The following is a 21,350-nucleotide window of genomic DNA, read 5'->3' as shown; positions in this document are numbered from 1 at the left end:
CCCCTGCCTAGAATTCCCCAGTGAGGGGCTGGGGTGTGGCTCAGTGGAAGATCACCTGCCTAGAATCCCCCAGCGAGGGGCTGAGGGTGTGGCTCAGTGGTAGAGCTCTAGCCTAGCATGCACAAGTTCCTGGGTTACATCCTAAAAACTAAAAGAAAAACATCTTGGCTCTTCTCCTGCTGCTGGGTGTCTGTTCAGACTCAGAGCTGATAAACACTCAGAGGCACCAGCTGTTTTGATGATCTCAGAAGCTCTTTTCTTTATTTCATATCCAAGAAAAACCCCTGGGAAGGAGGCTGCAGAGGCTATGGTTCCCAGCGGAAGAACTCAGAGCATCTCAGAGAAGCCAAGGTTGGCTCAAGGTCAAGCCAGCACTACAGCTCAGCTCTTTGAGCTGAGGCAAGTTGGGGCCAGGAGTAAGGACTGGGTAGCAGGTGTGAGTGTGAAACTCACCTCTGACACCTGGGTGCAGGGTAAGGGTTCTGCCTGGCATGGCTCAGTCAGGTCTGGGTCATGGTTCTTTCCATCAGGGTAGAGGTAGCTGAGGGAATAATAGGGTTGGGCTGTGAGTAGCTGGACTCAGGAGGACCCACCTACCTCATCTACCTGTGTGTGTCCTGGGGATTGTAGGCAGGCCTCTACCACTGAGCCACACTCCAGCCCCTCACTGGGGGATCCTAGGCAGGGGCTCTACCACTGAGCCACATCCCCAGCCCCTCACTGGGGGGTTCTAGGCAGGGGCTCCACCACTGACCCCCCCCCCAGCCCCTCACTGGGGGCTTCTAGGCAGGGGCTCTACCACTGAGCCACACCCCAGCACCTCACTGGGGGATTCTAGGCAGGAGACCTACCACTGAGCCATACATTTTTTTTTTTCTTTTTCTTTCTGAAATAGGGTCTAGCTTAGCTTAGAATACAGATCTCAGGGGCTGGAGAGATGGCTCAGTGGTTAAGAGCACTGTCTGCTCTTCCAAAGGATCTGGGTTCAATTCCCAGCACCCACATGGCAGCTCACAACTGTGGGTATTGCCAGTTCCAGGGGATCTGACCCTCTCACTCTAATGCACATAAAAGAAAAGAAAAGAAAAGAAATTAATTAAAAAAACATAACGCCGATCTCAGGATCCTCCTATGCCTTGAATACTTACACCCCACCCCCCCACCCCACTCCAATACATTTTCAAAACAAAGGACAAAAGACCAAAATTCTAATCAAATAAATAACATAAAAAAAGAACGTGACGGCCATGAAGGTGACAGGAGGCCGCCTGTTCCACGAGAGTGACAGTTCTGTGGTGATTCCAGGCCTTTGCCATCTTGTAGAGCAGAGACCCTGAGAACGCTGGGAAGCAGCATGTCTGCCCTCTGACCTCCTCTGTTTCTTTCTGTCTCTGCCTCACACCTGCCTTGCCTGGCTAGGCAGTGTCACCAGCAAGGGTGAGAGAGAGAGGCGCCGGCTCTCCTCCCACCCCACCCGAGGGCTGAGAGGTGAAACCCCGCTAGCCCGGCTGTTTCCCTGTGCCCGTTCTGCCAGCCTAGACCCTAGAGCCCCTAGGAGCGCAGGCAATGGAGCCCCGGGCAAGGAAGGAGCTGCGCTGCGCGGCCCGCCGCCTGGAGAGCTTGGGCGCCCCCTGCTGGGAGACGGTGGCATGGCCGCTTGGTGTGTGGTCTGCGTCCGCCCCGCAGCACGCCTCTGCGAATCCGGGACTCGTGCAAAACGGATTTTGCTGACACCCTGTTCCCGTCAGGCTGGGGACTCACACGCCTTCCTTTTGTCCTCTCAGGAACCCCTGGAGTAGGGGTTTGTTGAGAGGAGTGGTCTGTAGGGTGCTTCCCCCGGAGCTCACGATCCCGAGGGCCCGGGGGAGCGCAGCGGGGCCTGCACACAGCCGGGGAGTCGCTGCCGCCGTCCCTCCCCGGAACACCCAGCTCGCTCCCCTTGGTCTTCATTCTCACCTCACGCTTTCGTTCCCGATTCCCCATCCACCTCGCAGGCCGGGGGGGGGGGGGGGGGGGTGAAGGGCCGCAGCTTTGGACGGCACGGCCCTCCGCGGGATGGTGACCAGTGCAGGAAAGAGCAGAGGCAAGGTAGGCCCAGCCCCGGGTCCGATTAAAGGGCTTGACGGCCTGGACGCGCCCGCGTCTGGATCCCACGCTCTGGTTCTTTTGTTCACTTTTATAATTTGCCCTCCCCGAACAGCAGCTGATCAAGGCTAGCCTGGGCTACAAGATACCTTGTCTAGTGACCCGTCTAGACACGGACCCTCCCACTGAGCAGCATGTCTAGTATGAAATAGAGACAGACATACTGACAATGACGGAGACTGGCGCGCTGGCAAAGCCCTCCCCTTTCCTCCTTCCTCTCCCTCCCCCAGCTTGAAGGGAGTGGGGAGCTTAGCCGCGAGGCTACCCCTGCCTTCCAGAGGCTTCCCACCCCTGCAGACAGGTTGGCCTGTGGGTGTTCAACTTACCCTCAGCACAATAAGATCCAAGCAGCCAAGTGTGGGGTCACACGCCCGTGATCCCAGCACTCAGGAGGCAGAGGCAGGCAGATCTCAGAGTCTGAGGCCAGCCTGGTCCACAGGGAAGGTTCCAGGACAGCCAGGGCTACACAGAGAAACCCTGTCTCAATAAAAGCAAAACAGAAGCAGACAAACCGGGGCAAACTGCTGAGTGCATTCTTAACCCCATCCGTCGGGGCGGGAAAGGGAGGATGATCAGGGTTTCAAGGGTCATCCTTAGCTACGTGTGAAGTCTGAGGTCAAGCTGAAGCGAGCCCTGTCTCACAACAAACCATTTAGTGGGTTTTCAGCATAGCCTCTAACTTGTTAAAAGGAGGACGTATCTCAGGCAGGGCCTTCAGAACTCCTTGCTGGACCAGATATTATTGCTTTAGTTACTGGGCGTGTGTGTGTGTGTGTGTGTGTGTGTGTGTGTGTGTGTGTGTGTGTGACCCAGGAGGCCCCAGGAGAAGAGGCAGGGGTACTGGGCATGCCTCAGGGTCTTTTTTTTTTTTTTTCAGACAGTGTCTCAGGTAGCCCGGGCTGGCCACGAGCTTTCCATCCTCCTGCCTCCACTTCCCAGTGCTGGAATCACAGGAGAACACTGCCAGCCTACAGCTGCAGAGTTCCCGACTTCAGGTAGTCTCCCACACCCCAGGCAGGACCCCCCAGCCACCCGGCCCTGTCCCATGGGGCGCTGCCTCGCTCACCTGCCTGCTTTGTCCCTGTAGGCCTGCAGGCATCTTTGGACCTCAGCGAACGTCAGAAAGGCCATGTAGGCAGGGCGGTTGACAGCTGGGGGTTGCCAGTTCCTGAGCAGGGTGGGCCATGGCCGGGAGGGACAGAGATGGTCACCAAGGAACCAAGGAAGTAGCCTTTACCCTAGGGTTCAAGAATCCACCACCCTGATCTCATCCGCGGTGGCTCTGGATACTCTGTACTCAGGAAGCCGCGCAGCCTTTCTTCCCCAGGACTCAGCGGTCCAGACCCAGCCTCTTTTCCTCAGATCCACTGTGCTCAGTCCCGGTCTACACCCCCAGACCCAGGGGGCCCTGACCTTCCCTGCCCTGGAAGAGCCTGGTGAAGATGTCAGACTCAAAGACAGCACGTAGCCAAGGTGAGAGGTGAGGTTGGAGGAGGTCCAGCTCCAGCTGTGGCTGGAGGGAGGCGGCTGCTCTTCCCCCCCGCCCCACGTGGGGTCCTTGCGCAGGGCCGTTAAGGGACTTGCAGCCCAGGACGCCGCAGCGCCCCCTCCAGAAGGTGTGGGCGGATCCCTTGATGAGCTGGTACTTCCCGAGGGAAGGAGGGGGCTCAGCTCTGCGTGCATGTGACTGAGGATGAGGGCCAGCTTGGCCAGCGGTCGCCTGCAGGAAAACTGAGCGTCGCATTGGAGGTAGGGAGAGTCCCTACAGACGCGACGTCCCAGAGTTCCTCTAGCGAATCAGTGCACCAAAGGCGTCTCGGTCCTGAGGCCTCTCCGCTCTGAGCCTCCGTTTCCTCATCTGTAAAGGAAGTGTGGAAGATACTCTCCAAACCTCCAGCCGGCACAGCAGAGGCCCAGCGTCTGCTGTGGCTGGAGAAGCCTCCCTCACTGAGATGGCGGAAACGAACCGCCTGCAGTCTGCATTCAGCGCATGCCCAGAAGTGTCTTCCATGCCAGTGGGTGTGTTGGCTGCCCTGAGATTGAGATCAGGATTTAGAGAGCAGTAAAGGGTTTTTGACACGCAACAGCTATGAAAATATTGGAAAATTGTTTAAAAATGTTTTTTTTTCCCCAGTCTCCTCAGTTGTTTACCTGTGATGTGGAAATAAACATGCGAGTTCAGCTCCCGAAACACTGGAGAACAATGAGGGTCTTGGCCATGCCTTAATGAGCACAGAGACGGTACAGCTCAGGGCGTGCGTGGTTCAGCAGTAGAGCCCCTGCCTAGAATCCCCCAGTGAGGGGCTGGGGGCATGGCTCAGTGGTGGCAGAGCCCTAGGCTAGCATGCTCAGGGTCCTGGGTTCTATCCCAGCATTTCAAAATCAAACAAAATCTGCATATCATATTTGGTTAACACTGATTGCATGCTGGTTTTTATTATGTTTCTCGTTTATATTAATAGCTTCTTTCAGGTCTGTAGGGCTCCTGACAGTTTCTTAGCAAAATGGCTTCCCAGAATGTAGAGCTGTGTAGCCCAATGAGGTTGTCACCAGCAACTCTGGCTGGTGAAGACTGGAAGGCACATTCTTTTCTTTATCCTTTTTTTTTTCCTTCTTTTTTGAGACAGGATCTCACTGTGAATTTCCAGATGCCCTGGAACTCTATGTAGACCAAGCTGGCCTCAAACCCACAGAGATCCATTTGCCCCTACTTCCCGAGTTCATGGGGTCAAAGGCCTCTGCTACCACGATCAGCCTAGAGTAGCACACTGTTCTCTTTTTCGTAAGATTTATTTTTATTTTTAAGTGTGTGTGTGTGTGTGTAGATATGTGCAGGAGTGTGGATTTCTGAGGAGGCCAGAAGAGGGTGTCATATTTCTTGGAGCTGGAGGTACAGGTGATTATGAACCATCCATCCTGGGTGCTGCGAACCTGGGTCCTTTGCTAGAGTGGTAAACCTCTTAACCTCTAAGCTAGTGATTCTCAACCTTCCTAACACCACTGCCCTTCAGTACAGTTCCTCATGCTGTGACCTCCAACTGTAACATTATTTTCATTGCTACTTCCTAACTGTAATTTTGCTACTGTTATGAGTCATAATGTAAATGTCTGACAGTCTGGGGCAACCCCGTGGAAGGGTGGTTGGACCCCAGGGTGAGAACCACTACTTTAAGCCATCTCTCAAGCAGGTGCTTTAATCGTGGAATATAACCGGCTTGAAACAAGGCGGGTTGACAGAAATCAACAAAAATTGTAACAACTGGGGCTGCAGGTGATTCAGCTGTTAAGAACACTGGCTGCCTGTCTTCTGGCCCTGACCTTGTTATACCCAGTTTGTGAGACCCCCAAAGACCACCAGGAATCGACTCCGCTGCAAAACACATGAGGGTTTATTGGCTATAAGCTCGAGCCTGAGTTGCAAAACTTCCTGTGGAAGCAGGAGAGGAATGCAGCCTGGCAGTCTAGGGGAAACAAGTTTTTTAAAGGAAAAAAAAATGCAAGCATGGAATTACATGCCTTGGTGTTATATAATTGGGTAAGGGAAACTGACTTTTGAAATAATTGGTTTACTTTAGGAGTCAAGTCCATAAACGGTTCTGACTTGGCCATCTGGTCCGGTTTCCTAGCAACTGTATCTCTAGTGGGCAGGAAAAGAATGCAGTAAAGCTGGTTCCTCCTCCAGGTGGCTGGACATGTCTCCACCTGGTTGGCCTTTGTTCAGGCTTGTGCTTTAAACTTTAAACTAATACCCCCCCACCAAAAACAACAACAACAACAACAAAAACCCACCTAATTTTCAATTCTTTGGTCTCTCATTCCTCCATTCCCATGATCATTTGAAACCCAATCTTGGGTCTTCCAGATATGACCCCTGGAGTCCTCCAGATTTACCTTTCCACAATGGGATCTGAGTACCATTACTGTATCCCTCCCAAGTTTCTTTCATGAAAGCCATCAAACAATTTAAAATACAAGGCTCAAAGGTAAAAATCAAAATGAGTAGGGGTCTCATCATGGTGGATATATGGGTAGTGAGCCAAGGAGAACTATTATACCAGGATTTAAACCATCCTCTGGAATCCTCTCTTGCCAGTGACTCTCCAGGCTTTTTGTTATTTTTGCTAAGGATTTCCTAATCATTCCTGACTGGTTTACATAAAAACAACATTTCTCCCAGGGGCTGCATAGCCCATCCTGCTGTACAAACAACAGATATAAGCCCCTTCTGTTTTGCAACATTACTTCTTCCAGAGAATCAACATTCTCTTCTAAATGGGTGATTGAGTTCTCAAAACATTGAATATCATTATCAATATCTGCCTTTAAACTGTTATAATTCTGGCTTTGTACATCGAATGCTGCAATACCAGTTCCTACTCCAGCTAGCTCTAAAATAAAAGCTAATGTCAGGGAGCCCCTTTTGACTCAGCCTTTCAGCCTGCCAGGTGGGATTGGGATTAAAGAGCTCTTATTCTGAAATTGCTTCAGTTTGACAATAGGACTGTTGGCATCAGGGGCTAGGAAGGCTGAAATGCCAACCAAAGGCTGGGCAATGGGGCAGTCCTCAGAAGCTTCTGGTTGGTTAAGCCACATGAAAAGGCAGGGAGCAATCACATCAGCTGGACTGGTTTACTTCAGCTACCAGCAAGTCCAGATCTCAGCTTGAAGTCCATAGCTGATCCCCGAATATATTCTGTCAGGTGAAATCTGCTGAGATAAATTCAGACTAGAGACAGAGGTTAAAATTTGTCTAGTAAATGGGGAAAGTGAGGAATCCCAAGACTAAGAGAAAAAAATCATCTGGGGTCCATTTGAGCTATGGCAGATCCAGGTCATCTGACTTTTTGGTTTTCTGAAATTCATATGAATTTTAGTTTACAAAAGGAAGTATATTAGTATTACCATCGTATTGAGAGCCATACTTTAGAAAAAGCCAGTAACAGGTGTCTACAAGACAGCAGAAGTAGACTCATGCCATTAAGACCTAGTAAAAATAAAAGCTATGACTTTTGGGTCAGATATACACATTAGACAAATGTTTTTAGCATGGTGAGAAGCACTTTTAAATCTATCTCAAGCTGGTGACTGTATAATAAGCAGTCAGTGCTCCATCAGCTTATCAGAACTCTACTGATCAGTGTCAAAACTCTGAACTTCTAAAATCTTATAACATAAGCACAACCATAGCTTGGGGGGGGGAAATCTGAAATATTTCCCATATGCCTTAAATTATTTTCTTATATCATTACAACTTGCATTCATATTCCTTAAAACAGTTATTTAGACCCTCCAATCTATCTTGCATTTACCAACTTCGAAACATTTTCCTAGACCCTTAAACAATACTTTTTAGATTCTCATAACTTAAACTTTTATATCCTCAGACCCTACATATACTTTACGTCTTTTTATTCATTTATTCACCATAAGAAAAGGCAATTAACATGAAGCCTGTGAGCAAGGAAAACCTCTTTGCCTCTCTAAATAAGAGATCTAGTACCTAGTAGTCCTTACTAGCTAACAAGTTGACCAATGAACTAACAGTGGATCTGTCTGCTCTTCAGCTGCAAAGCTACCATAGCTTCACTTAGCCATCAATGTGATCAAAGACCTGAGAAGGATAAATTATAAGCCAAATAAATGTACCAATCAGAATGACAGTGATGACTACTCAGTTCACCACTAGGCAGTGTCCCTGGCTCCTGTGGTCTCATGGCATTATGAGCAGAGGTGGTCCAGCCATCAGGCCCAGAAGATGCGAGACTGTTTCTGTGGAGAAAGGAACACGAGAGATTGACCTCACCTCATCTTCAGCAACGTGAAACAATGACTCTCCAGGTGTCCACAGCTTTGTCCACAGTTTAGGCTGGGTCCTAGCGATGGGCCAGTTGGGGCAGTCTTGCCCAGTGGTTAGCATGCCACAATCCAGATTTGCATTGTGCCCAAATCTTCTTGGAGAACTTGGGGAGCTCTGCCAGGATTTTGGGACTCTGTCATAATAAGCTTACACATGTTAAAATGCCATATTCATCAGATCTCTGACAAGCCTGAGGGCCAGCATATGAGTTACTCTTTGTCTATCTTTAGTTATCTACACTAAATTACATCCTGTAAAACAGAATGTCATAATATCTAATTCTGGCATATTCCTTAAATAAGTGTTTTAGGACTGTATCTATTTTAAGTAGATCTACATGGGCAAACATCATAGTTACCCATCCTAGTCCTAACCTTGGAAAGATAAACAAAAGACCAGGTAAAACTCAATCTTGTAAGCAACTGCAGTCATTAGCATAACTCTAAATATATTTCTGAACTAAAATCAAAGTAAAACTTTCAGTCAGATACAGTTTACAGAGGGGCCAGCAAATCTTGCTGATCCTGCCACATTGCTTTAAGGCTGAACAGCAAAAAGTTTAAAGGACAAAAGTTTCACTAAGCAGCAAGCAGGGAACTGAGCACAGCCGGCAGCCCTTGACAAAGATGGCGATGAAACCATAGTTCCACCCTCTTTACCCCTGAGCCAACATGGGGGCTAGCCACGGGTTGTTACAGGCCGAGGCCGGCAATTTGAAACCTAGCCATTAGGTGTCATTGATGGTGTTGCCACCTCCCACAGTATAGCACTGTGGCTCATTTACAGGTTCCCATAACCAAAAGTTCTAACATTGTAATCAAATAAGTTTTAGAACCAACTGCATAACAGAACAACACAGAACAATATTAAACTGCACTTGACCTATTCTGGCCATACCAAACCTATTGGCCAGAAAGGAACAGCATTAATCCGTTCACTCAGGAACTGGTGGTCAGGCATATAGTTCATATAATAGTTAACAATGACTTGAATACAACCCTGTATAATCTTGGGCTGACATGGAACTGCAGTTTTCTCCCCCCTTTGAAGAGCATACGAAAACATTTTGCATTGAAGAATCACCAGCCTTTTAAATGAAGAACAATATATTTTACAGTTCTTTCTCAAATCATATTTGCAGGTATGAAAAACCAAAGCAAATACAGTTCATATGCTCTCTGGCTTTCTATACATAAAAACTTCCATCAAAATATTTCTCATTCTTTTTTTTTTTTACTAAGTCATTCCATGGGTTATTACCACCGTGACATGATACACTGTAAAAACTGCCATTTTCTTAATTGACTCAAACAGTATGGTTTGGTTTGGCAAAATTAATAAAATACCAAGGTCTTTTGTCCTCCCCCAAAGGGCTGAGAAACTGTTCCAAGTTCTTTGTTAGACTGCCCAAGGTCATTATTTTAACATGCTTGATAAACTTTAAAATGTTTCATAGCCTTAAACATTTAAACATTCTCCAAAACCTGTTTTTGCAATAGCAAAATAGTACCCTTTTCAGGAGTGAAGTCACAAAGCATAACCATAACTTTAAAAGTCAAAACAAATTTTACCAGTGCAAACAATTCAATCTCTAAAACCAATACCAATTAAAATGAGACTTGTCTCCTCAGTCTAAAAGAAAATAGGATCATAAACAGAATTTATTACAACTAAGAGGTTCTGTAATCTTTCTTTTCCTTTGCTCTGCCCTACACCACGAGGCAAGTTGAAGATGGTGAAGTCACATCACATGGCATGGCAAGCCACATGGTTGCTACTCAAAAACATCTGTGCTTCTATAGATCTTACAAACACATATGCACACATATATATGTTCTAAACAAGAGTTTGAATTTAACCTTCAGACATATCCAATAACTGTTAATCTATAACGAAGACATACAGAGCATATTAACCATTTAAGATCAGTCAGAAATAAACATGTAATGGCCATACATACATTTAAACAGACAGACAAACCTTTCCTTACTTTCTCCAGCTGTGGTTTCAAGCACTTTGCCCCTTCAGCCTGGGCTGACTCTTGGGAGTTCTTCATCTGTCCTGCCCGAAGGCATGCTCCAACCAATGACCAGAGGTGCCCCAGCTTATAGCGCTGGGAGCATGGGGCAGGCAAAGTCACCATGGTGCACAGCTGTTTAGTCACCTGCCTACTGAGACCACCATAAACCAACAAACCCATAAAAGAACAACACAAGATAACAGCGTACTGGTACAATGCAGGCAAAAAGAAAGGAAGAGGAAGGAGAAACCAGAAATAGTGGTCTGTCTCTCAATGGGCTCTCTGCTGTGTTCCATAAGGGTGGCCTGCCCTGAAATCGGGCTCCACCCAATTATACTAGAGCCTGAAATGGCAGCCTGTCATTCCGCCAGACCATTTCCCTTAGGTTCCGCCAGGTTCCCTTGGCCCTCTGCCTTTGCTGTCATGATCAGCAGTAGCTGCTAGCTGGCCAGGAGCAGTCCTGGGCAATTTCATCCCCGGCCCCACCTGCACATTCCCGTTCCCTCCAATTCTGCCTTATCTGGATGAGGGTAGAGGGAACAGCACTCAGGTGGAAGGGTTGGGAGGAACAGGGAGAGATTAGAGGAATTCTGTTTGTCTGTGCACCCGTCAGTCCCACAGTCTGATACAAACAAAGATTCACAAACACAAGGAAAGGAGCTGCTCCACTACCGAAAACAAAACAGGAACCAAGCGTTTGACTTTCACTTGTGGTAAGGAAGGCAAAAGCATAAACAGGTAAACACTAGGAATAAAACGGAAAGAGAGATGCAGACTGTGTGGCTGTGTAGCTATATTGCAATTGAAGTTTAGACCCACGGACTTCAGATTCCTGCTCTGGTTTCCCTGCCACAGAAGCTCCAGACCCGTGGGTGGTTCTGAACCACCTCCAGACAGCGTGACTCTACCCAAGTGCCCATCAAAAACTTGATGAATCCAGGGGCATTCTCCTGACTTCAGTGGCTGTAATTGTCCGGAACATCTTCCTATAATCACATCTTGCCACCTTCACAAATATGGACATCTCGAGGATTTTTCCGAATACAGGACAGAAAGTAGACGCACACACAGACACTGCACAGAGACACATAGACACTTACCAGCCGGCATAAGACCCTCCAGGTCAGGGGATCCCGGACGAGCCCCCAAATATGCCCAGTTTGTGAGACCCCCAAAGACCACCAGGAATTGACTCCGCTGCAAAACACATGAGGGTTTATTGGATACAAGCTTAAGCCCGGGTCACAAAACTTTCTGTGGAAGCAAGAGAGGAATGCAGCCTAGCAGTCTAGGGGAAGCAAGGTTTTTAAAGGGAAAAAATGGTAAGCGGCTTATTACATGCCTTGACATTACATGATTGGGTAAGGGAAACTGACTTTTGAAATTATTGGTTTACTTTAGGCGTCAAGTCCATAAACAGTTCTGGCCCTGGCCACCTGGCCACCAGTTTCCTAGCAACTGTATCTCTAGTGGGCTCAAAAAGAATGCAGTAAAGCTGGTTCCTCCCTGCAGGTGGCTGGACATGTCTCCACTTGGCTGACCTTTGTTCAAGCTTATGCTTTAACCTTTAAACCAATACCCCCCCCAAAAAAAAAAAACCCAAATTAACCTGTGTGTGCATGCAGAGAGTGAGAGATAAATGGATGTGGTAAAAAAGTTTGCAGCTGGGAAGTGTTATGCCCAGATTTTAGGGTCCCCAAAGAGCACCAGGAGCTGGACCATGTATGCAAGAGCTAAAAGCTTTATTTGGGCTTAGGCTCAGCCTCTCCACCATCACCAATGCAGTAAATCAGAGAGGAGAGCTCTGAGCAGCTCCATGGCAGGGTTTTTATAGGGGAAGGACTGGGGATTCCCAGCTTAGTAAGTTACATGACGTCCCAGATGAATTCCCAGGGTGACATTCAGCAAGGGCAAGCTTGTTTCAAAGTTACTGGTTAACTAACATAACTGTCTCAGGAATGTTAGGTAATTTTTGTGCCATGAATGTTCTACTACAAGGTTGGTGGGCTGCCAAGCACAGATGCCCCACCCTGAGATAAGATACCTTCCCATTCTTGTGGATAAAGGCTGTCCTGTACTTATGACCTTGTTTCTGGAATTGGTGACCTATGGCCTAGTTCCTGGGACAGATGACTTTTTTTGGGGGTGGGGGTGGGGCCAAGCCTGGTGGTCTCAGGCAGTGGTGGTGCACACCTTCAATCTCAACACTCGGAAGGCAGAGGCAGATGGATCTCTGTGAATTCCAGGAGAGTTTCAGAACAGCCAAGGCCACCCAGAGAAACCCTGTCTCAGACAAACAAACAAACAAACAAACAAACAAACAAACGGAATTTTTTTGCTTCTTCATGCAGTATATGTCAACATATTTTGAACAGTATTTCTTTCAGCAGTTATAATTTGGGGATAATGGCAATTTAAACAATATGGACAGACAGGTGGCATCTTTCATTTCATCAAAAGCCAGGCAAGCCACTGCTAAGGCTAGGGAGCCAGGCCACCTGTTTAGACCTTGCTGTGAGGTCCAGACTCTAGTTCTCCCTGGCACCTGGGCAGCTGTCTCTCAGGAGAGAGGGCAGGCATGTCCAAGGTCCTTAGCTTTGGTTCAGGGACTGACACAGAACCCACCACAGAACCCAGGCAGGTCCTGGGCTGGCCTAGTCCTCAGGCAGGAAGGGTGAGTCCATTAATTCCCCCCCTCCCAACAGGAAATCTCTGTGATTTCTACATTCACAGTAGGAAGTATATATAAGAGGCCTCTAGGGGAGACCCACGGTGCAAGAAAAAAGGGGGTCTGGGGGTACCAGTGATTAAGAGAGGAAAAAAATGGGGTGGCTCAGTTTTCCTGGGTCTGAGGGAGCAGGGGCCTGGACTCCTGGGACTAGGGAGGAGGGCTGGGGTGTGGATACCTGGGTCCGAGGAAGCTTGGCCACCTGCCTGCCTTTGGCCTCCAGATTGACCAGGTAGAGGACCACTGGGACCTCCCCTAGCCTCTCGTCGGGTTTTTGCCACCTCTCAAGTAGCTGTGCTGTGCGGGGCATCAGGTCCCGCAGCGATGGGGGTCCCTTGCCCAGCCTGGGGTCTCTGCAGGGCTCTTCCAGGCGCTGTAGCAACCTCACTGCCCGGCTGAGTGTGGGTGGCTCTTCTCGCTACCACGCTCGCGGGGCCTGGAATAGAGGGTGGGGCCGGAAAGGCTCTAGGGAAGGACAGGGAGGGAGCAGCGGCTGCAGCCCTAAAGGGGCCGGGCTGGAGAGGCTGAAGGAAGAGGCGGAGCTGGGGCTGGACCGATCTGAGGGGGCAGGGCTGGAGGCTGAAGTTACTGGGGTGAGAAAAAAAGAGGTGGCTGGCAGGTGAGGAGGGTGTTCCCGGAAGTTTGGCTCTCCACACCCCGCAGGGAGGAGGTCTGGGGCACAGCACCCCTCCCCGGACTGTGGCTGACACCTGGCTTGGAATCAAAGGTGAGAGAGCCAAGGCCCCTAAGAACAGGGTCAAGTTACTCTGTGTCCCCGAGGGAAGGTACTAGAAGGACTGGAGTTCTGGGTTCCAGGGCGGGAAAGGAAGAGTAAGTTGCAGTTCAAGTACCTAGACTTTCTCTCTTTCTTTTTTAATATTTATTTATTATTTATACAGTTTTCTGCAGGGCAAAAGAGGACACCAGATCCCATTATAGATGGTTGTGAGTCGCCATGTGGTTGCTGGGAGTTGAACTCAGGACCTTTGGAAGAACAGCCAGTGCTCTTAACCTCTGACCCATCTCTCCAGCCCTCCAGATTTTCAAAAGATGTGGAAAGGCTGTGGCGGAAAGCCACGCTCAGGAATGCACAGGGCTGGAGGAGGCGGCAGGACCTTAGGGTCCGTCCTGATTGTGCTTCAAGCAACCGCCAGAGGGCGCCGTGGACGTGGTTCTCTCCGTCCCAGGGCAGCCAGGGCGCTCAGCAAGCTAGCTCTCTGTCTCTCTCTCTAAGGCCTCTCTCTCTCTGGCTCTGTCTTTGTGTCTCTGTCTCTTTCTCTGTCTCTCTGACTCTGTCTGTTTCTCTGTCTCTGTGTCTCTCGCTGACTCTCTCCCCCCCCCTTTTCCTCCCAACCCCACCCTCTCTGTTCAAACTGTCCTTGAACTCAGTGCATAGCCCAGGATGGCTTCAAAGTTACCTCGGTAACAGTCCTGTCTGCTTCAGAGTGCTGGGGTGAGGTAGCAAGCACTGCCTGCATCCCCCCACACTCTGCTTTCAACAAAAGATAGGCTGGGCCTGGAGAGAGGGCTCGGTGCTGAAGAGTTCATTCCCCAACACTCATCACCATTCCCAGTAACTCCAGATGCAGGAGACCTGAGGCCTCTGTCCTCTGGGGCACCCTGCACACACCTACACACACACACACACACACACACACGCACGCACGCACGCACGCACACACACACACACACACACACGCACACACACGCACACACACATAATCTGTTGTTTCGTTTTGTTTAGAGATGGTCTCACCATATAGCCCTGGCTGGTCTACAAACTCACAAAGAGCTGCCTACCTCTGCCTCCCAGGTGCTGGGACTAAAGGCGTGTGAAGCCATACCTGGCACAGTATTAAAAAATAAATAATTAAAAATAATAAAAGCCGGGCACTAGCGGTGCACACCTTTAATCTCAGCACTCCCGAGGCAGAGGCTCCTGTTAGCACCAGCTGGAGGATCTCAGGAAAGACGGTAATAAGTTTCTTCTCTCTTTTCTTTCTCTTGAGACAGGGCCTCATTATTATAGCCCAGAACCTGCCATGTAGCCCAGGCTAGCCTCATGCTTACAGAGGTACAGAAATCCATCTGCCTCTGCTTTCTGGGTGCTGGAGTAGAAGCATGTGCTACTACCCCAGCCATCCTTTTCTATATTTTATTAAAATGAAATTTATTATTAAAAAAAAAAAACCAGAAAGGCAGGCAGTGGTGGCACACAATTTTAATACCAGCACTAAACAGACAGAGGCAGGTGGATCTCTGAGTTCGAGGCCAGCCTGGTCTACAGTGCGAGTTCCAGGACAGCCAGGGCTACACAGAGAAGCCCTGTCTGTCTCAAAACAAAACAAAACCCAAAATCTATTAAGTTTTGGTTTATTCAAAAAGAATCGGTTCTGTTCTATAAATATGGTTTGTTGTAATCCCAGGTGTGGGATGCTGGAAGGCTGTTTATCCACAGCTGATGACAGCCTCATTCGAGGGCACATGATCTTGTCAGCTGGAAACTGCCTCATGTGGAGGGTGTGGTTTTTGCCAGCTGTGCAGAGTCTGAGCATAAACAGGAGCACACGAAACCTTTGCTCACACCCCAGGTTCAGGTTTCTCTCCGAAGGTAATGCCCCCTGCCTTATTTTTATGGTGTTGGAGACAGGGTTTCTCTGTGTAGCCTTTGTAGACCAGGCTGGCCGTGAACTCACAGAGATCCTCCTGCCTCTGCCTCACCGGTGCTGGGATTAAAAGTGTGTGCCACAGCTGCCTGGCTCACCCTCTTTTTATGTAGCTACCCTCTCTAAATATAGCCAAGGCTGGCCCTGATCTCTTAATCCTCCTGCCTCGGCCTCCCAAATGCTGGCATATGTGCACCACCATGCCTTCCTTGCCTAGAGCACTCTCCCTCCCCCTCCTCCCTGAAGCAGTAAGTCACTCACACAGGTGCTTACACACACACACACACACACACACACACACACACACACACACACACACCAACTCCCTGTATGGCCTCAGAGGAGAGCAGACATGCACATTTAATCCCTGTGAAAATACTAAGTTGTGCTTGTGTTGTGGCTGACAGGAAGCAGTGTTCCGAATGCTTCCCTGTGGGGTCGGGGATCTGAACTCGGCGGCCTTTATGACACCTGTCTTTTCCCACTGAGCATCTCCCTGGCCCAGATTTAGAAACCCTATACACTCAGAACCCCAACCCTGGGCTGCTGGGTGGTGATGGCACACACCTTCACCCAGCGCTCAGGAGGCAGAGGCAGGCAGGTCTCTGAGTTCCAGGCCAGCCTGCTCTACAGAGAGAGTCCAGGACAGCCAAGACTGCACAGAGAAACCCTTTCCAAAAACAAACAAACAAACAACAAAAACCCTGGGCTTTCTGCTGAGCCCCACATAACAAAAGAACAACTCTCAAAAAATGGTGAGGACTTAGAAAACCACTATCTTCCCATTCTGCGCCTCAGTTTCCTCTTTCCATTTCTTTTCCTTCCTTTCCCTTTCTTGTGTTCACGCGCGTGTTGTGTGTGTGTTGTGTTGTGTTGTGTGTGTGTGTGTGTGTGTGTGTGGCAGTCAGAGCGTCGTGCCTTCAGTCCCCTGTCTCCACTGCTGTGCCAGGTGCCACCGCGAGGTGGCGAGCTCAGGCCTCCAGGAGATCCTTTCTCCCTCTGACTCCCATCCTTAGTAATGCTGGGGTTACAGATCCAGCTTGCTTGTCTGTCTGTCTGTCTGTCTGTCATCCATCTATCAACCTGTCATTCTGTGCACCTGTCTATCCTTCTGTCTGCCTGTGTGTCCATCCGTCCGTCCGTCCGTCCGTGTCACAGTGCACATGTGGCCACTGTGGCCAGAGGACAACTTGCAAGAGTTGGTTCTCTCTTTCTACCCCGTGGGAATTAAACTCAGTTCCTCAGGCTTGGTGGCAAGTTTCTTTACAAATGAGCCATCTTGCTGGTCCTGAATTTGGTGGTGTGTGTGTGTGTGTGTGTGTGTGTGTGTGCACGCGCTGTAGGATTGGAGTTCAGCTGTCAGGCTTGCAAAGTCAGGCCGTCAACCTGCGGAGCCATCCTGCCCATCCCTCTGTTCCCTGCTTCTCATTTTGGCCTCACCCTGTAGCCCAGGCTAAGCTTGAGTGCAAAAGCCTCCAGCCTCAGCCCCCTGAGTGCTGGGCTCACAGGTGTGTGCCGATACAAGCGGCTCAACCTGTGGAGCATCAGATGGATCTGCGAGACTGTGCAAACACGCCTAAAGCTCATGGCTCCTTGGCCACCCGCACACGTGTGGCACACGCTCAGACACCCACACAGTCATAGAAATAGAAACAGATCTTTGAAGTTCCACCGAACACATAGGAATTGGCAGCCTCGGGCTCATGTGTCTAGGTGTGTACAGGGTAGCGAGAACAAATGGCATTTTTAAACTATTCCCCGTGGCCCTGAGGAAGGTGCTGAAGCCCTGACTGTGGACTTGGCCACAGCTTCGAAGTCACAGACTGGAGACCCCACGGAGGGCCCCACCCCTCTCCCCGTCTGGCTTTGCCCATCTCCAGGGGCCGTGAAAGGACACATGCCCAGTCCCAAGGCCAGGACGGCCACAGTGGGGATTCCCATGCACGGAGGAGCCAGACTTTGTTTTAAGGAACTGGCTTGCTAAGGTCAGCCATTGAACCCCGGTTTCTCATCAGCCGCAGTCTGCTGAGCCACTCTCATGGCGGAGAACGTGAGGGGTGAGGAAGTCACACTGGCCATGATGGAGGAGCCCTGTGCCTATGTGACTGGAGATGGCATGGTTGTCTCCACTGTGTGGTCAGGTGTGACACCCTTGGTTTCTTCACTCTTTTGAAATGGGGCAGAGGTCTCCTGAAGCCCAGGCTGGCCCCCTGCTCAAAGCGTAGGCAACAATCACCTTGGTCCTCCTCTCCCCACACCCACAGTGCTGGGTGAAAGGTGTGCGACACGCTAATGCTCTTCTCTGCAGTGCTGGGGACAAGCTCAGGTCGCCTTGCTGTCATTGCGCCGTCTCCTTGGTCTGTTTTCTTCTTTTCCTTTAGAAATAGAGTGTGTAGGTTCTCCCTGGGTGTGCACTTCCAAGAGAAAACTCAGTTTCCCTAGTAAAGAAAAAGACGCTTAGGCGGGATATGGTGGCGCAGGCCTTTGATCCCAGCACTCAGGAGGCAGGGGCAGGCCTCTGTGAGTTCAAGGCCAGCCGGGGCTACAGATCCTGACTCCCCAAGTTTGGTCTCTGGAACCCACACAGTGGAGACAACCATGCCATCTCCGGTTCGTCCTCTGCCCTGTCACACATGCGCAGCGGCTGTCCATTTCCACAGATAAATAAACCAAAGCTTCCTTCAGGAACTCCGGTTCCCTTCCGGCTGAGGTGTTTGTTGGGTGTGGCTATGTGAGGTTTGGTGTGAGGCATGCGGTGTGTGGATTTGGTCTTGTTTTGTTACTTTGTTTTTTGTTTTTTTTTTTTTTTTTACATTCATCTGTTCCTATTTTTGTTGTGTTGTCTCCCTTTCCCTTCTTTCTCCGTGGTGGTGGGGGACTTCCAACTCGCTCTGTAGACCAGGCTGACCTCAAGGTCACAGAGATCCTCCTGCCTCTGCCTCCCAGACGCTGGGATTAAAGGCGTGTGCCACCAAGTCGGACCTTCTGTATTCCTTTTAAAATTTTACTTCATCTGCGTGGGTGTTTACTTCATCTGTGAGTGTTTTGTCGGCTTGAATTTCTGTGCACCACATGCAGTGCCCAAGGAGGCCAGAAGAGGGCACTGGATCCCCAGGACCTACCTAGAGTGTTAGACGCCACAGTGTAGGTGCTGGGAACAGATCCCGGGTCTTTTTAAGAGCAGCCAGGGTTCTTAACCTTTTGAATCAGGTCTCCAGCCCTCCCCCTCTCTCCTAACAAGGTCTCACCATGTAGCTCAGGTTGGCTTCCACGCACAGCCCTCGGCTTTCAGAGCTCTAAGATTACAGGCGTGAACCGCCAACTCCTGAGAAACTACTTGTTTGTTTGTCTTGCCACGTCCCTGGAATTAAAGCTTCAGCGGACCCGGCAGCACGCACTGTGATCTTAGGGTTTGCCAGGGGAAAAAGAATTACCATGAGCTACGGAGACCCCGTCTCAACTCCCGGCTTCCAGCCCCACAAAACTCAGCTACTGTCCTCCTCTCAGACCTCATCATCTCATCTCACTTCCCCTCAGCTCAAAGACTCGATGGTTCTTGAGGGTCCACTTCAGAACTGGCTCTCAGCCCCGTGCAGTGATTGGCCAGGCTGTAACCCTGAAACTCTGGAGGGAAGGGCAGGAGGAGCAAGGCCAGTCTGAAATACATTGAGAATCTCAAGAAAAAGGCAGGAGAGAGAGGGTGGGGGGAGAGAGGGAGAGAGGTTTGGCCGGGGTGGGCACACAGCCTTACCAGGCAGAGGTTGGATGGACTGCCTGGGGCTGCCCAAAGCTGGCACTGCATGGGATAGATCTCGTTGAATCACAGACCTACCCACCCCCCTCTTCTTTTCAGGACGAATCCTCCCTAGAGCTTCGGAGGGAGCACTACCCTGTGACAGCGACAGACTTTTGCCCTCTAGGGAAAAGGACAAATTTCTGTTTCTTGTCTTTTCATTTCTCTCTCTCTTCCTCTTTTTTTGGATTTTACTTTATTTTATTTTGACAAGATCTTGTGCAGCCCAGGGTGGCTTGGAATTCCCCACGTAGCCCAGGTTGGCCTTCAGCTCATGGTGCTTCTGTGTTTCAGTATCAGTGCTAGGGTGACAGGCTTACCTTTTTCTGATTTTAAGGCACCTAGTCTGTGCCTTATTTGTTCTAGCTGCAGAGAACACCACAGCACCAGAAACACTGGCGTCGGGAGCTGAGTACGTGCAAACATCCTGTGGAGAGGCTGGGGGCCGGGCACCCTGTTGCCCAGAGCCATCTACACACCCGTGTGTCTCTCTGATCATGGCAGGCTGGATAGAGACCCCCTCAAATAGCCATATCCTTGGTCAAGTGTGGAGGCTCACGCCTGAAATATCAGCACTCAGGAGGGCGAGGCAGGGGGAAGGGCCAGTCTGGGCCACCCCTCCCCAGTCTGTGAGCCGCCTCCCCCCTTCCACACCAAACTAAGGAACAGGGGCTTGGTGCCTCCTGCCTTTAATTCCAACACTCGGGAGGTAAAGCAGGGGAAGCTCTGCGAGTTCAAGGCCAGCCTGGCCTACTTGTGAGTTCCAGCCTGGACTACACAGTTAGACCTTGTCTCAACACTCTCCACCCGGGCTTAGAGCACTTACTGCTGTTGTACAGGATCCAGGTTTGCTTCTCAGCACCCACACTAAGCATCCTACAGCTACCTGCAACTCCAGTTTTAGGGGATCTGACACTCTGACCTCACATGCCACACATGACCTCAGGCAGGCACACATGGACACATACATAAGAATAAAAAAACAAGTCAGGTATGTTGGCATATGTCTGCAAGACTATAGTCCCAGGACTTGAGAATTAGAGGGTCAAGAGTTCATGTTCTCCCTTGGTCATGTAGTCAGCTAGGGGCTAGCCTGTACTACAGGAGACTGTCCCAGATAAAACAAACAGAAGTTAACAAAAATAAAACCAAAACCAAGGGGCTGGAGAGGTGGCTTCATGGTTAGAAGCACTGGCTGCTCTTCCAAAGGACTCAGGTTCAAATCCTAGCACCCATATGGCAGCTCACAACTATCTATAATCTCAATTTCAGGACATCTGACACCCTCACACAAACATACACGGAGGCAGAACACCAAGGGGAATAAAATAGCAATAAAAACTAAAACAAAACCAAAACACAAATTAAAATGGGGGCTGACTAGAGATGGTGATATGGTTCAGTAGGTAAAGGAACTTGCTGCCAAGACTGGGGCCCAGAGTTTGATTCCCAGAGCTCACAGGATGGGGTGAGAACTGAGTCCTCTGACTCCACATTAATGTTCACACACACTACATATAAACATTGTGTTACATACATTTATTGTGGTGTATATTTTATATATTCTATTATACTTTATGTAATTATACAATGTGGGTTTTATTTGTTTAATTTTTTTGTTTTTTGAGACAGGGTTTCTCTGTGTAGCCTTGGATGTCCTGGGCTCACTTTGTAGACCAGGCTGGTCTTGAACTCATAGAGCTCCATCTGCTTCTGCTGGGATTACAGGCGTGTGCCACCACACCTGGCTATACATACTTTTTTTTAAATTATAGGAATAGTATAATATAATATAATATTATATATATATATATTCCCTTTACATCCTTGTTGTGGCCTCATCCCTTCTCCCCTCACCCTTCAAGCCCTTTTCCTCAGAAAAGGGGAGCTCCCTTTCCAGAGTTCAGTCCAGCTCAAGTTCCATCAGGACTGAGCATGTCCTCTTCAGAGTGACACGTAAATGGTAGAGTTCCTCAGAAACGGCCACAGCCAGAGCATTCTGGACCCTAACCATCCAAGGGGAAGATGTCGCGACGCCCCAGTAACTCCATCGCGGTTACCAGCCTGAGCCCTCTTCCCCAGCAGAATATGTTACAAAGTCACCCATGGGCGCACCCGGTTAGGACAGATCAAGGCAAGGG

General features: G+C 49.6%; 1 protein-coding gene across 1 annotated transcript in view; it reads right to left on the bottom strand.

Moving 5' to 3' along the window:
• Positions 1 to 21,260, bottom strand: part of Cblc (Cbl proto-oncogene C) — a 24,803-nt gene extending 3,543 nt beyond the window's left edge. The window contains 8 exon segments of the mRNA XM_055615447.1: positions 454 to 541; positions 3,212 to 3,334; positions 3,570 to 3,792; positions 3,795 to 3,944; positions 4,297 to 4,338; positions 12,929 to 13,036; positions 13,039 to 13,308; positions 21,221 to 21,260. Of these exon segments, the coding sequence (XP_055471422.1) occupies positions 454 to 541; positions 3,212 to 3,334; positions 3,570 to 3,792; positions 3,795 to 3,944; positions 4,297 to 4,338; positions 12,929 to 13,036; positions 13,039 to 13,308; positions 21,221 to 21,260 (1,044 nt within the window).
• Between the last annotated feature and the right edge of the window lie 90 nt (positions 21,261 to 21,350).

The sequence above is a fragment of the Psammomys obesus genome, unplaced genomic scaffold, assembly GCF_907164565.1.
Source record: "Psammomys obesus unplaced genomic scaffold, mPsaObe1.curated_primary_1811, whole genome shotgun sequence".
Classification (NCBI taxonomy): Eukaryota; Metazoa; Chordata; class Mammalia; order Rodentia; family Muridae; genus Psammomys; species Psammomys obesus.
This window is presented reverse-complemented; position numbering and strand designations above follow the sequence as displayed.